Source organism: Sceloporus occidentalis, unplaced genomic scaffold (genome assembly GCF_023333645.1).
Source record: "Sceloporus occidentalis isolate IW3139 unplaced genomic scaffold, rSceOcc1.0.p SCAF_374, whole genome shotgun sequence".
Taxonomy (NCBI): Eukaryota; Metazoa; Chordata; class Lepidosauria; order Squamata; family Phrynosomatidae; genus Sceloporus; species Sceloporus occidentalis.
This window is the reverse complement of record NW_028317354.1, coordinates 153,185-170,894: the sequence shown is the minus strand read 5'-3', so window position 1 is coordinate 170,894 and position 17,710 is coordinate 153,185. Positions and strand designations below refer to the sequence as shown.

Below are 17,710 nucleotides of genomic sequence, written 5' to 3'. Positions count from 1 at the left end.
TATCCTAGCAACGGATCAAGCTCCTCACAGTGTCACGATGCATGTTGGGAAAAACTTCATCACTTTCTTGCGTCGTATCCTAGCAACGGATCAAGCTCCTCACAGTGTCACGGTGCATGTTGGGAGAAAACGTCATCACTTCCTTGCGTCGTATCCTAGCAACGAATCAAGCTCCTCGTTTCTTCTTCTCTGGATAGGCGTGGTTTACATTCAGATGTTGATGCGTCAATGATGGGCGTTTTTCGGTCTTCTGTGTATAACGAGGTGTATCTAGGCAACGTATACGCTGAGGCAGTTCTCGGCTTGATCTCTTTTCAGGAGCTGGATATCGGAGCTTATGGAAAATTATTCTGTGAGCTATATTGGAGATCCAAGCTCATGGAGGTATAAAGGAGGTAAGGGGCGGGAAAAAAATACATAATTATGTTCACAGCTCAAAAAAATAAATAAATGTGAGAGATATAGGTCATATAAGGTAAGTGTGTCAGTGTTAGACAGGTGTATGAGAGAGATAGATTATCCATGTATGGATAAATAAAAAATTCCTTTGTACATACAAAAGGTAAATAATACAAAATAAATAAATAAATAAATATGGTTAAAATATGTTAAAAAACTGGAACCAAAAAGATATATATAAGGTACCAAAAAAAAAATAAAATAAAATAAAAAAATATATATATATAAAAGAGAATATATATATATACATGTATAAACATATATCTAAGTGGAAGTGTACAAAACATTAGTAAAAGGACAAAGTCGAAGCACAGGGATTGTTTCTTACTGATGATCCAGTTTGAAATATAGTGGAAATAAAATATAATGTGAAGCAAGGCTAGACTCATATAAAAGTAATGATATCCAGATCTGTATTAAGGCCATCTTTTTTGTATGTTTGGAAATTGAAAATCCATTGTGTTTCTTTTTTTGAGAGCGTAGAGATGATGTTGCCTCCTCTCCAGTGTACCGTTACTGAATCTATCCCTATAATTTGAAAATTCGGTAATGAAAAGGAGCTACATGTATTACAGTGTCTGGGGACACTGTGTTTGATGTTGTTGTTACGGATCCCTCCTAAGTGTTCAAGCGCTCTAACCTTAAGTTCTCTCGTCGTTCTGCCAATATATTGCTTTCCACATGTGCATTGTAGCAAATATATAACATTTTTAGTGTTACAGCGTATAAAGTTTTTGATGATGTATTCTTTTCCAGTGTTTGTGCAGGTGAATGATGTTGTTTTCTTTGGTTGTCTATAGCAAGTCTTACAGACTTTGCAATAGCCACAACGATGGAAACCAGGAGGTTTTGCGGCAAGAAAATGTTTATTTATTTTTTCTATGGGTGGGAGAGCGCTAGGGGCCAATAGTGTTTTTAAATTTGCCAGTTTTTTATAAATAATCTTTGGTTTATTTGGGAGGTGTTTTCGTAACACCGTATCTTCAAGGAGTATGGGCCAACATTTGTTGATGGCCCTTTTAATAGATGGAGCCTGATCATTAAATTGTGTAATAAACGAGAAGTCAAAATCTTCCCTATTTTTCTGTTTTTTATTATTATGTACAAGATCCTCCCTTTTAATTTTATGGACAGCCTCTAGACTATTGGTAAGTAGGTCATTTGGATATTTCTTTTCACTGAATTTACTCAGAAGATGATTACTTTGTTCCAGGAAATCTTGATCCTTAGTACAATTTCTGCGAATCCTAGTAATTTGTCCCTTTGGAATGTTTTTTATCCAGTTAGGGTGATGTCGGCTAGAAAAGTGTATAAATCCATTTCCATCCGTAGGTTTGAAAAATGTTTTTGTGTTGATTGTATTATTTTCGACGAACAATGTGAGATCGAGGAAATCTATATGAGATTTGTTTATGCAAGAGGTGAATTTTAAATTATATTCATTATTGTTTAGATATGTAATAAATTCCAATAGACGGTCTTCCCGTCCGTTCCATATGATAAGGACATCATCTATATATCTCTTCCAGAGAACCAGATTCGCGCCGAAAGGGTTGTTGTCCCAAATGTGGTTTGCTTCCCAATCTGCCACATATAGATTTGCGTAACTCAGCGCGTATAATAATAATAATAATTATAATAATAATACAAATAAGAAGAAGATGAAGAAAGATGTATAAATAACTGCTATGTCTAATTCATTGTATAATTATTTCACACATTGTGCCCTTTTATCCGTAAATGTTGGAAGGCGCATGAGTCTAGTACAAAACGATCTAAAATGTGTCAGTTTTGCAGCTCTTATTATTATCTGCATCAGAAATTTTAATAAAATTAGTTCAGTGACTGAGCTAGTGTATAAGAAATACATGTGCCCCTAAGGTTCACACCAATGCAGTTAAGTGGAATACTTTCTTCAAAATAAGGAAAGTCATTCCTTATTATTATAGTAACTTCGTTTCACCTACTCAACACCTGAATGTTGTGTTTATTGTATTGTTGGAGATATTGCTTATGCTGTATATTGGAATTTTGCATGTACTGCGTGTTTGTGAATTATTAATGTTGAGATATTGTTGTAGAAAGTCAGCATTATGACATCGAGTTGCATAACTGCTATGTCATTGATTTTTCACTTAACTAGTCACATGTCTTTTTGTGCCAACTCCTTGTACTGGTACCAGGAGTTTTTGATCGTGTGCTCCAAAGTGTTAGTGTGACAACATGTCTCCTGATTTGGTCAGTTATAAATGGAAAAATAACTTGCAAATAAATACATTTTTATTTAATATAATACTCCAAATTATATAGCTGATATTCCTCCCCTTCATAACAAGATTGTATACTGCTTAATGATAAAAATATTACAATTGAATACTAAAAATATTAAATTAAATACACTCAGAATGGGGATTGAAGGTACAGGCAAAAAATGTTTTAGGTGGCTGTAGGGCTGCAACTAACGATTATTTTAATAATCGATTAGTTGGCCGATTATTTTTTCGATTAATCGATTAATCGGATAAAAAACGCAATTTTTTTTAATTTAAAATAATGTAATAAAAAACGTACAATTTACACTTTTATCTCTTTATTGCAATGGCCTCTCTCTATTCACCTTCTTATTTTACTGACATAATAATAAAAGCTACAAGAACCCAAACACAGTGTTTCTCAAACTAGGTTTTAATACAAAGTTATTAATAAATATTAATTCATATGTTAACTATTTTTCATATTTAATAAAAACTGAGAAAAAAAGCCTTGTTTATATTTTCTTTTATTTACCAAACTGCCCCCAGTTATGTACATCTGACCCCCAGCTTTCCACTCTGCCCCATATATACCTTATACCTCTTATATGCCAGAGATTCCACTGTGCCCCCTGATATGCCACTGTGCCCCCGATATGCCTTATACTCCTTATATGCCAGTGATATCCATCTGAGCCCCCTGATATACCTTTTACCCCCAGATATGTCTTATGCCCCCCTGATATGCCTTATAACTTCCAATATGCCACTTGCCCCCATTTATGCCTTATACCTCCCTATTTGCCACTGTGCACCCTGATATGCCACTCTGCTCCCCATAAATGCCCTGCACCACCCTGAAATTCTCCCTGATTCACCACTCTGCCTCCCACAGATATGCCACTCTGAAATTCATTATACCCCCATACACCACTCTAACTCCCCCAGATATGCCATTCTGCCTCCCTGAAATTCATTATACCCCCCATACACCACTATAACTCACCCATGCACCACTCTGCCTCCTCCCCCTCCCATACACCACTCTGCCTCCTCCCCCTCCCATACACCACTCTGCCTCCTCCCCCTCCCATACTCCACTCTGCCCCTTCCCCCTCCCATACACCACTCTGCCTCCTCCCCATCCCATACTCCAGTTTGCCTCCTCCCCCTCCCATACTCCAGTCTGCCTCCTCCCATACTCCACTCTGCCTCCTCCCCCCTCCCATACTCCACTCTGCCTCCTCCCCCCTCCCATACACCACTTTGCCCCCTCCCCCTCCCATACACCACTCTGGCTCCTCCCCCTCCCATACACCACTCTGGCTCCTCCCCCCTCCCATACACCACTCTGGCTCCTCCCCCTCCCATACTCCACTCTGCCTCCTCCCCCTCCCATAATCCACTCTGCCTCCTCCCCCCTCCCATACTCCACTCTGCCTCCTGTCAGCAACGGAGGTTCACAAGACACCAGGGAGCCGGGTAGAGAGGCAGAGTGGCGTATGGGAGGGGGAGGAGCCAGAGTGGTGTATGGGAGGGTGGCTCCCATACACCCCTCTGGCTCCTCCCCCCTCCCATACATCACTCTGCCTCTCTCCCGACTCCCTGCTATTTTGTGAACCTCCGTTGCTGACAGGCATTTACACTGCAGCTTCATAGAAGCCTCAGCGTAAGTGAAGTTCAGTAACGGAGGCTGTCTGTGCGATGCAGACCCCCACCAGCTGACAGAGAGGATGATCCTCTGCAGGTGACCTCTATTCTCTGTCAGCCGGTGGGGGTCTGCACGATGTGCACAGACAGCCTCCGTTACTGCCCTTCACTTACGCTGAGGCTTCTATGAAGCTGCAGTGAAAGTGCCTGTCAGCAACGGAGGTTCACAAAATACCAGGGAGCCGGGAGAGAGGCAAAGCAGTGTATGGGAGGGGGGAGGAGTCAGAGGGGTGTATGGGAGGGGGGAGAGACCGGCCAGGGAATCCAGGTCCCCTGCAGCATTGCGGGGGTTCTGGATTCTAGTGTTATAATCCGATCTCTGTTTGAGGTCGGATTATATAAGGATAAAATCGATAAAAATCGATTCGACTAATCGATAATGAAAATTATTATTATCGATTTTATCGATTCGTTGTTTCAGCCCTAGGTGGCTGCAAATATTATCCCTAGGATAAAAAAAAATAGTAATAAAGTAATCATGAATAAAGGATTAATTCACTGAAAGAGAGCTCCAAAAGAAAATTAATTTTTATATTAACATCCTTAAGATGATTTATTGAGAAATACGTAACCAGATTGGATATGATTCACATTTTTTATATGAGCAGCTGCTACTTATTTTTTTTTTTTAGAATCCTTGGGTAAGTAAAACATTTATACACGGATCAGTCATAACATTATGGCCACTGACAAGTGAAGTGAAAAACACTGATAATCTTATCATGGCACCTGTTAGTGAACAGGATATATTATGCAGCAAGTGAAGAAGGATAAATGGCCAAGAGTAAGGATCTGAGCGACTTTGACACAGGCCAAGTTGTGATGGCTAGCTGACTGGGTCAGAGCATCTCCAAAATTGCAACTCTTGTGGGGTGTTCCCATTCTGCAGTGGTCAGTACCTAGCAAAAGTGGTCCAAGGTCAAATACAACAGATGAGCTACTGAAGCTCAAATTGCTAAATAAGATCCACTGTCCACTGCTGAAAGCACCTACAATGGGCATGTGAGAATGAGAACTGGACCACGGAGCAATGGAAGAAGATGGCCCAGTCTGATGAAACACATTTTCTTTTACATCACATGGATGGACAGGTGCGTCCATGCCTCGACGGGTCAGGGCTGTTTTGGCGACAAAAGCGGGGCTACACAATATTAGGCAGGTTGTCAGATTGTTATGGTTGATCAGTGTATAATAGGGTAGAGCTCAGATTATTCATAATAATTTGAATATGCAATCCAATAATTATCTAAAAGACGATAAGCCGAGTTACTGTCTGTGGCTTATGAGAAAAAGTTTTACTTACATTAGTTTATTCATCACATGTTGTACTGACATATGTAGAACAGCCATTTTTTTCTCTTGAATACTTCTTGAGTATGTCTCTTTGGAGAAAATGAAGCATGATTTTATGTAGAAAATGGATGAATTGTTTGTTAATCTTTGGCGTGTAAGCAATTTAACTATATACATTGATGTACAAGAATCAGTATGAATATCCTTTTGAGATTGACTTATCCTCTATAGTGCATGTCCACTGTGGTCCATGTCACAGAGTACTGTTTAGCCTTGCCTCACTAGTAATTGCAGGTTGCTTAAAAGAAAGATTAAAAAAAACTACTATAAATCACTCTGAATTGACAGAATTACAGAGCTAATTATGCAGAAGTGTTTTGTTTTCTTATCTGTATGGCGCTTACACAGAATGACCTCGAAATCCATTCTTTTTACATGTTTCATTGCCCCAATCAAGTCAATAGAGCAAATATTAAAGACATTAGATGGATGGGTGCTTTTCACTTCCTGATATACATTATTCCAAACGTAGGAACAATGGACTGGAATGAATGCAAGAGTTAAATCTATCACAAGTTACTGAATAGCAATCCTTCCGTATGTAGATGGCAACAGAAGAATTCATTTATTTAAAAAAAACATTAATACAGTATATCTCGATTTTGTATCTCACTTATTTCCATTGCAATCTATACAATTATTATATCCAATTAACTGTGCTATGTTTTTCCTTAGCATTGAATAAAGCTCAGTGTCTACTATTTAATAGGACGGCAGTACCATCCAATGGCATAGTGAAAGCCTGTGACGTCAATAAGAAAAACATAGAAAGAGCTAAAGGATAGGATTGTTAAATATCTGGAAGTAAATGGTTTGCACGATCAGAAACAACGAGTTTACCACAGAAAGATCCTGTCAAACTAACTTAATTTATTTTTTGACGTGGAAACTAAGATAATAGACCAAGGAGGAGCTGTTGATATTGCCTAGATTTCATTAAGGCATTGGACACTTTGGGTTTGGATGTCAAAATAGTTGAACGGATAACAAAAATGTTGAGTGGCAGGAGGCAGAAGGTTTTAGTTAATTGTGTATATTCAGAGGACAGAGTTGTTGTTAGTGCTGTACCTCAAGGATCAGTATTGGGACCTGTACATATACTTTTTATTAGTGATATTAGAGAAGTTCTTAATGGTAAGGTATGTTTTTTTTGCAGACGATCCGAAAGTCTGCTACATGGCAAATGATTGATGCGCATTAAAAGATTTTTTTCTGCCTGCAGTTTGTCCTTTTCTTTTTTTCCATTTGAATCAACAAATAAACATGATTGACATTATCACAATGTTAGCACTTTTGATAGGCATGAAACATATGGTAGCTGTATATTAAAATGTCATGAAACATATGTGAGGCTTCTGTTTTATTGCAAAATCCCATCATTAGTTATATGCAAAGTACTTTTTGTGTCAACAATTCAGCAAACCAAACATATATGACATGTCTTAATACAGAATGGCATGACATTTGTTTTCTTCAGTGGCGTCTCCAGCTTTCATATTTAGGGGGGGCACATGGGGGGCCAGGAACCAAAGTATGGGGGCCAATTATAAAACGGTACATATACACTATATATATATATATATATATATATATATATATATACACACATATACACACACACGTTAGGCAGTTATTTCTCATTCTTTAATATTAGCCCCTGCTGATGACAATATATAGAAATATTACACCCTGCTTCTGATATATATTAATATTAACCCCTGCTGCGGATATATATTGATATTAGCCCCTGCTGCGGATATATACTTATATTATACCCTGCTGCCGATATACATAAAAATTATACCCTGCTGCCGATATATATTAATATTTGACCCTGCTACCAGTATATATTAATATTAGCCCCTACTGCCAATATATATTATTAGTCCCTGCAGCCAATATATATATAAACTTAGCCCCTGCAGCCAATATATATTAATATTAGCCCCTGCTGCCGATATATATATAAATACTAGACCCTGCTGCCAATATGAATATAAATACTAGACCCTGCTGCCAATTAATATTAATATTAGCCCCTGCTGCCAATATATGTTAATATCTCCCTCTCCCTCCCAAACTATCCTAACTACCCCCTCTCCCTCCCAATCTATCCTAACTACCCCCTCTCCCTCCCAATCTATCCTAACTACCCCCTCTCCCTCCCAATCTATCCTAACTACCCCCTCTCCCTCCCAATCTATCCTATCTACCCCCTCTCTCCCTCCCAATGTATCCCTATCTACCTCTTCTCACTTCCTATCTACCTCTTTTCACTCTCTAACCCCCTCCTAACTTTCTACCCTCCTCCCCCCCCTTTGAAGTTCACTTACCTTGGGCTTGTAGAAGTCCAGCGGCGGGATCGCGAGGTCTCTGTCTTCCTGGTTCTGCCGCAGTGTGCGCGGCTTCATTGCTGAGCGCCGGATATGACATCATATACCGGCGCTCGGCTTGAAATGCCGGCACTGCGACCAAGGCAGAGGCCTCGCGGTCGCGGAAAAGAGTGAGAGGCGCCGAACGGTCGCTGAGAACTTATTCCTCAGCGACCGCTCGGCGCCTCTCTCTCTCTCCTCCGGATCTATTAAAAAAAAAAAAAAAAAGACGGCGTTTCAATTGGGGGGGCACACCGGGGGGCACAGCATGATTTAGGGGGGGCCATGGCCCCCTCTGGCCCCCCCTGCCGACGCCACTGGTTTTCTTATGCACTGTTATGATTCCTCGTTGCAATATTTTGTATTATTAAAGCTGCATTTACTTGGAGATAGTTTGTTTGTTTTATATAAATAATAATATAATTTTTTTACCGTTTGACCTTCTGGGGAATCACCTAGGATTGTCCATGTTTTAAACGCACATGCACCTAGTGAATGTAAGAACTATATCCATATGAATTAATTGTGTTGACTTCACTTTTGATTTACAGATCATTGGAGAGAAAGTTTAGACTTATCTTCTTTCTGAACTATATTATCTCTTAGTTACGATATATCAAACATTGGTTGTTAAAGCTACCATATACATCAAGGGGTGTTTCTTATAGTCACACAGGATTGATATCGGGGGACATAATAGAATTTCTGGGTATTCATTTCTTACCAGAACTACACATGTAAAGGATCCAATGGCAGTAAATAACACCTATAAGGCTACCTTAAATGATCTGGAACCATCATAAATGTCTTGGTACAGCAAAAATGTTACAAAGTAATAACAAAATCACTCAAGGACATACAACGTAACTACTAACACAACATTTTTAAATGTTTATGCTCCAAAAAGGATGTACTTATTGCTAGAAATAAGGATTTTTGAATAGAATTGAATGGAGTAAAATAATTGATAAAATAAGAGTAAAAAGGATGGAATGCATTTCAAACTAGACATAACAGCAGAAGATGGCTCAAGTACCTGCCTACAAGATCACCAGAGATATTTGACATGGTCTGTGATGGCCACACATAAGGTAACGTGAGGTTTACTAAAACTAAATACTCATACACAATAATACGTACCTGGAAAGCTATATATTAAATGCGAGAAATCTAATATATGTAAAAAAATGTGCATTAGATTCCTAACAAAAATGAGAAGACATTGGGATGGCATATGTAAAACATATGAATTGAACTTGTATCATTACAGGTTAAAGGAGTAGAAAACATGGCACAGAATGAAACTGAGATATCTTCTTGGAATGGCACAAGTGACTTTTTCAATAAATCATGGGATAGAAAAAACGATTTCCGTTTGATCAATACTGCGGAGACGGTTATTCTACCTTCGTTTATTGGCATTATCTGTTCAACTGGATTAGTTGGCAATATTCTGGTTTTGGTTACAATAATAAGGTAAGATATATATATATATATATATATATACACATAATTAATGAATCTCATCTTGGTAGGCTTTAAACATTGCTGATTGTAATAAAGTGTATGGTCTTTATGTAATTGTATAAGGAACCCCAACATCAGTGCAGAGCCTTAACTTAGATCGCCCTGTCTTAAATGATGTGCAGTTGGTTAAATTTATGAGTATATCACTAAGAACATTCTGTATTGCAATCAATATATAAATCATATATAAAGTGCAGCATTGCATACTCTTAAAGAATCCCATTCTAAATAACAATTTTTATTGTATTATGAGCAGCACCCACACTCTGTACCATTCATCAATGTTCTGCATTTTTTCCAATAAGTCCAATGAAGCTTCCCTTGGTCAAAACCTTTTTACTCTACCCCAGCAAGTATAGATACTTGAAAATTCTGAATTTGAACATCTCTCTTTTAAATGAGAACATCGATTACCATTTTCCCGCATTATATTATATGTAGGTGTTTACAAATAACGACAACAAATAATTACAATAACAAGTCATTGGTGATATTTATATATTGATATTCAAATAACATTCATATGGAGCATAAGCTTTGTTTAGTGCTGAATCATAAATGATGACTCTCATGATTATACACAGAAACCAGTTGCCATGGATTTCCTTCACTGCTCTGTGCATAAATCCAAAGACTTGAAATGAATGAGCAATACATACTTTTTCACCTTGAATTACCAATTAAGTTATACAATACAAAATATAAATGTATCCTTGATTTTTGTTTTGCTTCACTGCTTTTGTTACGTAAACATTATTACTGGAAAATAAAAGAAATTATGTACAAGATTTGTAACATTTCTGGATTTTTTTTAGGTTATCCAAAAAAGTGACCTGTTAAAATGACTGTATAAACGTTCGGCATTTAATGAAGTGTTTCATTTGTTTATTATTTTAATGAGGTTAATCACATTTTCAAAACCAAAATAAACAGCTTTTCATTTGCTCACATATTTAAATATGATTATAATTATTTTCATTGCAATTACAATAATTATTTAGGTTATTTTATAAAACATAATTATTTGTAGCACTGTAGCTAGCATTGACATGCAATCATACAATGCCATATAATATACTATAGTTAATGTAATGCTCATTATCACTGCAACATTAATAATAAGCAAGAATAATCACACTGGCTGCACATCTTTTTATGTCTAGTTTTACCCAGTTAATTTTTCAAATATGTAAGAAGTATATCCCCAACATTTCAGGAGTACAAAGGGGGACACTATTGTTGTGAGATGCATAGCTAGAAGTAGGGTATGATGGAGCTAGAATAGGTGGTGTAGTGCTAGGGACATGGCTAGGCAATTTACCTACCTTAAACTTGTGATGTAGTGAAGCAGAACGCCGTGACGTCATATCCTAGTTTTGTGTTTAATTGTCACAAGGTGGCCACGTGAAAGCTGTGACTGAGGTCTCTTCTGACCTCTGATTTCTCCTGACTGGCCCATGATCCACAATGTCTGTAAAAGTGTGACAGTGGGGCTGCTAGACAGGACAGGTTCTCTCTTGCTGAAGGATGTCTATAGTAGTCCCTGATTACTTTGGATTGTGTTAGAAATCATACTTCAGGTTATTTTATGTAACTATTCAATTTTGCTTCATTATATACAGTTAAACGCCTTGAAATAAACAAAAAAGACTGAAGATTTCATATAGGTTCATTTGTCTGAAACTGAGCTACATGCTTTAATGAATTATTATGTTTGAATATTAGATCAAGAAGAAAGACAATACCAGACATTTACATCTGTAATCTGGCAGTGGCAGATCTGGTTCACATTATTGGAATGCCCTTTCTTATCCATCAGTGGGCTCGTGGAGGAGAATGGGTGTTTGGAAGTGCTCTCTGTACTATAATCACGTCTCTGGACACCTGTAACCAGTTCGCCTGTACTGCCATTATGACAGCAATGAGCTTAGACAGGTAAGTTTAATATAAATGCTATGGCTTTACATTGGGTTGACAGATATATGTCATTTAAATATTTCATTGTATGCATCAATAGAGTTTTTGTGTGGGTTATGGCCATAAGACGGAATGACAGTTAAAGGTTTAACAAGTCATGTTATCTTAACCTTGCTAACCATATTCTAGCCAGAAACAACATATAAATTGAAAATAAAATGAATAATATATATGTGTAAAGATATAAAATTTGTTTACAATACTCCATATATACACAGAAAGTATAAATCAATTCATTTGTAATAGGTTAAGAAGAAAAAAAAACATAAGAATCTTAAAACTCAGCTCAACTAAGTACAGGCAAATATGCATTTTCACTACAAAGCCAGAGCATGCAGCAGCAAGCTTGCAAAAGTTGAACTAGATTTCAACATACACCCATCATCAACTTGCACTTGTATTCCATAAATCAGCGCTCAACTCATTGAGATCCAACTGCAGGAGAGTCAGGTGGATGAAAATTAAACTAAAATTAAACCAAAAGTAAACTACTGTCGCAATTGGGATATCAATATCAATGTAATAGATAAATCCTTTGTCTTTCCCAGTCATCCCACTATGTTCCTGGTGCAACGGCGGGTTTAAAAGTAATAAATGCCCTCAGGGAATATACAGCCTGTTGAGAGGGGATAAAAAACTAATTCCACACAGGAGTGCTACTAGTTGTGCAAAAAGTGTGTTAATACTGTATCCTTTGACTGTAATGACTCTCATGGGTTCATATTTTAGGTAGTCTGTACACCCCAAAATAATATTAATAAGTTGCCTTTCAGCCTAGTTAATGATAACTATTCATGTCTGAACTAATCAGTTATTGCTTTACAATAGTACTGAATATGTAAGTGAAGTTAGCTGTAAACAGCTCATTGTCTCAACAAAGGGTTGAAGAGGAACTTCATATCTCAGATAAAACCATAACTGTATATGGTTAATAGCACTGCAAGCCATTCACTTTTATATCCATCACTTGTGTTATTATTTATATTTATTGAACAATTTCAGGTTGTTATTTTATCAACTTAAGCTCCTACAAGTCTAAAACGTAGGCATTTCATGCAAATTTTACCTCCTTTCCAACAATCCTTTTCTCTAGTTTTAGTTTTGCTTTTAAATATACTGCCTCTATGTCCCAGTGAATCTCTTTAGGTATCTGTTTTGTTTTTCCTAATAAGCTATACATGTGCCTATGTGTGTTTCCTTTGTTTGCTGAGAAAACAGGTCGGTACTGCTGAGAGCTATGTTTACTTTGCACAGTGGATTATTCCTTATGCTTTATTCATCCATACTCTGTTTGCTCAGATGGCACTCTAAATCTGGTGATTTTTGATAATGCTCATTTTTTTTTTTGTTTGAGAGCAGTTGTAATTTGCAATTTCAATGATTCAACGTGCTGGCTTCCATTGTCATAACCCAGTGTCATGGGTAGACCTGTAGAGTGGTAGAATTGCTAAAGTCTGCAGTAACATCACCCAACTGTAAGAGTCTGCTAAACATTATGTAATCCAATGCAAGGATACTTATCCCTCTCAAAAGTAGTGTCTGGATCTCCTAGGTTCAGTGCTCTGTGGTATGGCTGTTGTAAGCCAGCAAAGGAACAGGGAAAGTGATGTATTCGGCTGGGACCACCATTTACTGTGCCTCAAGTTGCAAGAACATTGTGTATGAAGCGTAAGGGTTGCAAGGTTTCTAGTGCCCTTTTTATCCTGTTTCAATGTGGTGCATACTGCGATTAATTATTTAGCATGCATTCTTGGATGAAGTTTGCAGTTCTATAACACCGCTATTATAAAATGCAATATTTCAGCAAACTCCAGAGGAAAATGCATTTTGTCATATTTTGTGATCAATTTATCGTCAAGCATAGAAAAGAGATACATTACAAAAATTGCCAGAATAACTTCTACATTCTTTTAAATATTGGCTCAATAGAAGATTTCAACTAGCCTTGTGCATTCATCTTCGTACGAACTTTAATTGTACATAATTTTGCATAATGTGTGCATTCATACATATCTCATAAAACTTGTCCAACACTAAATTACCACTTAAGTCAGTAAGGGTTTAATAAACTCTAAGAAACAGAAATTGACTGTTGGATAGGTTCCAATAAAATCTAAGAAACAGAAATCGACTCTTGGATAGGTTCCAAAAAAATACAGATAAAAAGAGCAATAGGGGATTCAGGCTAGATATATAATTTGAAGAATATATGTAAAGCAAGTGAGGTTTGTATGTGTATAGGGTAGTACAACCTGTGTGTATACAGCGTAGCATGAATGTACATAGGATAGGGTCACTATATATTGTTAAATCCGTATATGCATAGAGTAGCAGGACTTTATAAAGTATACATGTTTATAGCCGTGTGTCACTGTGTAATGTGTAGCATGCGCAGTGACGCTGAGAATTGCATGTGTATAGTGTAGGGTGACTGTGTATAGGGTATTGTCAAGGTGTGATGCTTAGCATGCTTCTGTCTAGGTAAATGTGACTGTGGTGTGTAGTATGCCTGTGCGTAGAGTAGGGTCATTGGCTGTTTTGTGTATGCGTGTATTTGTTTGGGGTCCTGTGACTTTGTGTAGGATAGGGTCACTATGTATTGTCTGGCGTACAGTAGTGTGACTGCATTGTTTAGTATCCATGTGTACTGGGTAGTGTGACTGTACACAGTAGCATGCATATATATATATATATGGTAGGGTAACTGTGGATTGCTTAGCATTGTGTTACTGCATTGTGTAGTGGATATGTGTATGGGGTAGGGTGACTGTGCATTCGGTAGTAAGGATGTGAGCTTGTGTTGTGCAGATGGAGAGAGACTCTTGATAGTCAGTATCTTTTCAACAGCACAGACCTTGATCGACATCCATATGCACTGATGAAAGGAGATCAGAGGATCCTTCCCAAGTGATCGTAGAGGGGCTGGTCAGATTATAAATTGGGTAGCTTAGCGAGACACAAAATAAGGCGTGAAATTTAATGGGTTTTTTTGCATTAAAACACACTACATTAAGTATGTAAATATAATTGTTTTACCTAAATTACATTTTAACATGCATTTTGTAAAGAGTGCTCTTGGATGGGCATGATTACACTTATTTTGCAACAGCCTTTTTATACATATTTTAAATATGTAATTATGTCTTAAAGCACACATTTTGAACACAGGCTGTTATTAATTTCTAAAATGTAGTCACAGAAGGTTTTTAGTAAAAATAATTAAATCCCTTTATCACATACTGCTTTTACATATGTTTGTACAAATACAGTAGCAAGAAAAAGTAAGTGAACACAGAATTCAAAAAATATATAAAATTGTTTTAAAATATAATATGCATCTAATGAACAAACACAAACTATTTAACTAATAACACACACATGATTTTATTGTTCTTGTCCATATTAAATACTCCATTCAATATTCACAGTGTGGGTTGGTGAAAGTATGTGAACCCCTAGGCTAATCACTTAACAAAATCTAATTAGAGTCAGGAGTTAGCAGACCTGGAGTCCAATCAATGGAACGGGATTGGGGGGGTGTTGTAGAGCAACTTTGACATAAGAAAGCATAAAAATGTAAAACATTGAGCAGGCATGGAGTCCATGGCAGGAAGGAAGGAAGTCGCTCCTCTCCAAAAAACATTTGTGAGCGACTGAAGTTTGCCAAAAACTGCTTTGATACTCTGCAATGCTACTGGGAAAATGGTTTGTGGGCTGAAGAAACTAAAGCAACACTATGTATGCTGTAAAAAAGGGCAATGCATACCAACATGAGAACATTATCCCAACAGTGAAGTAAGGCAGAGGGAGCATCATGATTTGGGGATACTTTCCAAGTCTATTAAGGCATCATTCAGGATAGCTGAAGCTCTGTAGAAGCTGGGTAAAGCAGCAGGAAAATGACCTTAAACTTCAAAGTAAATGTACTAACGAAGAAGGTAAAAGAAAATGTGACTTTTGGAATGCCCCAGTCAGAGCCCAGACCTTAACCCATTAAAGATGCTAGGGAATGACCGAAAGAGACATGAGTATGGCTGCGCTTAAGCAGTTCTGTAAGGAAGAACGGTCTAAATTTGAACATTGTGTAGTTCTGATCTGCTGCTACAGTAAGCACTTGTTTGAGGTTATTACTGCCAAAGGAGGTTCAACCTGTTATTAAATACAAGGGTTCACTTACTTTTTCCACCAGCGTTGTGAATGGTTAATGGGTGTGTTCAATAAATACATTAAATATTATCACTGTTTGTCTGTTCTTAACTTAAGCATGTTGTGTTTGTCTATACTTGTAACATATATGTGGAAGGGATCACATTTTATGAACAATTAATGCTGAAAACCAGGTAATTCCAAAGGATTTGTTTACTTTTTCGCCACTGTTCATCAAATTAGCAAACTAGAGGTAGCTTTGGTAGTAATCTTTCCCTATGTAGGTTTGAGATGGTTTCCTTTTTTGAATGGTTCTGTTGTCATAAAATTCGAGTTAAGGGTTAGCACATCTGACGCTTGCATAATAACCTGAATAGCATAATATATTTCTTATATAATTCACTTAGCTTCAAAAGGTTATTATTATTTTTTTCAGTCTCTGCTCCACTGGACACAGTTAATAGGTTGTCCCAGGGACCCTATTATATTTCTAACTCCTTCATGATTATACACTTGGGAGCGATAGCATTCTCAACATTTCTGCCATGTCCTTGTTCAACAGTAATTTCCCTCTTTAATTTTTTTAAATGAGAGGTACAGGATAGTAAGTGTGATTTATCTTTGTTTTTATTGTTTTTACACATTTTGTATGTTTTACTTTATTAAAATGTTTTGGGTTTTTTTGCTTTCACATTTGCATATCCCATATGGGATATTTTCAGACCCCAGGGATCTCTTTTGAAACATAGAGCACTTTAAACTAAACCAAAGTTTAGGTATTTAAATACCCTCAATGTGAAAGCACTCACTTTGAGCGCTGTCACATTCAGTCACTTCTGCAGAATACGCTCAAATGCATTATTTTTTTTGTTTTTGGAGAATGCATATTAAAGTACTCATAGAGTATTTTAGAATTCAGTCTTCTTTATTAGTAGGTGTCAGGGACATTTGACTGTCCCTTTAATTTTTGCATATTGTGACATACACTGAAATGGTAAATGCAATTAAGAAAGTATTCTTGATGTTGTATTTGTTAATTTAACTTAATTACATTGGTTGAATGATTGAGTAATCAACAACTATCAAATTCTGGGTACAGATTAACACAAATCAAACTGTTCTGGTCACCTGTTGCCCACACATCCCTATGATATCTGATCTTATACTTTGAAGTTTTCACAGTACACTAATATAACAGAAAGAGCAAGGATTACTGGTCTCTATGTAAAATCCTTAACCATGCTCTGTGAGTCTGTCTCATTTGCCTTACATACCAGTTTCAGAACCGTTTCTCTATTGAAGAATAAGTAAGAGAGAAGTGCAGTTACACCATGTTAAACTTTCAATATCGCAGTTTCTTTTTATTTTTTATGTGATTTAAGTATTCTTGTTGGATTTTACATTATTTGATTTTTTTGTTGTACAAGCGAGCAGCCTTGCTTGGCGTAATTGAATGGCTGAATTGTATTCTTAGCTAAGGTATTATTATGTTTTCATATTGAGAACAGCAAAGTAAAGAACCTATTTCCACCTACGCAATTCTCAACTTACCAATGTTCATGTTCTCCTCTTCATTTACACCTCTTCCCTTGGACAACCCATATCTTCCTTTGGCTCCCAATACCACTTATACACGAACGGCACCCTAAGCTATATTTCCTCTCCTGACCTTTCACTCTCTTTTCCAACTCACCTCACCAACTGTTTCCGGAATTGTATCATGGGGGGTGTCGCACCCACCTGAAGCTTAACATTCCAAGGACTGGGCTTTATGTTTATATAATGGTTATCCTATCTGTCCACAATTCTAGATATCTCTATTACTGTTAAAACTCCGCCATCTGACCAACTGGCCCAGTTCGCTGCCTTGGTGTCACATTTGACCTTGCTCTCTCCTTCAGTCCATCACAAATT

General features: G+C 37.1%; 1 protein-coding gene across 1 annotated transcript in view; it reads left to right on the top strand.

Annotated features, from left to right (window-relative positions):
- Window positions 1-228: 228 nt before the first annotated feature.
- The window catches only part of MCHR2 (melanin concentrating hormone receptor 2), a 35,283-nt gene continuing 17,801 nt past the window's right edge, over window positions 229-17,710 (top strand). The window contains exons 1-3 of the mRNA XM_089506276.1: window positions 229-384; window positions 9,417-9,622; window positions 11,399-11,608. Of these exons, the coding sequence (XP_089362402.1) occupies window positions 229-384; window positions 9,417-9,622; window positions 11,399-11,608 (572 nt within the window). The remainder of the gene's footprint in view (window positions 385-9,416; window positions 9,623-11,398; window positions 11,609-17,710) is intronic.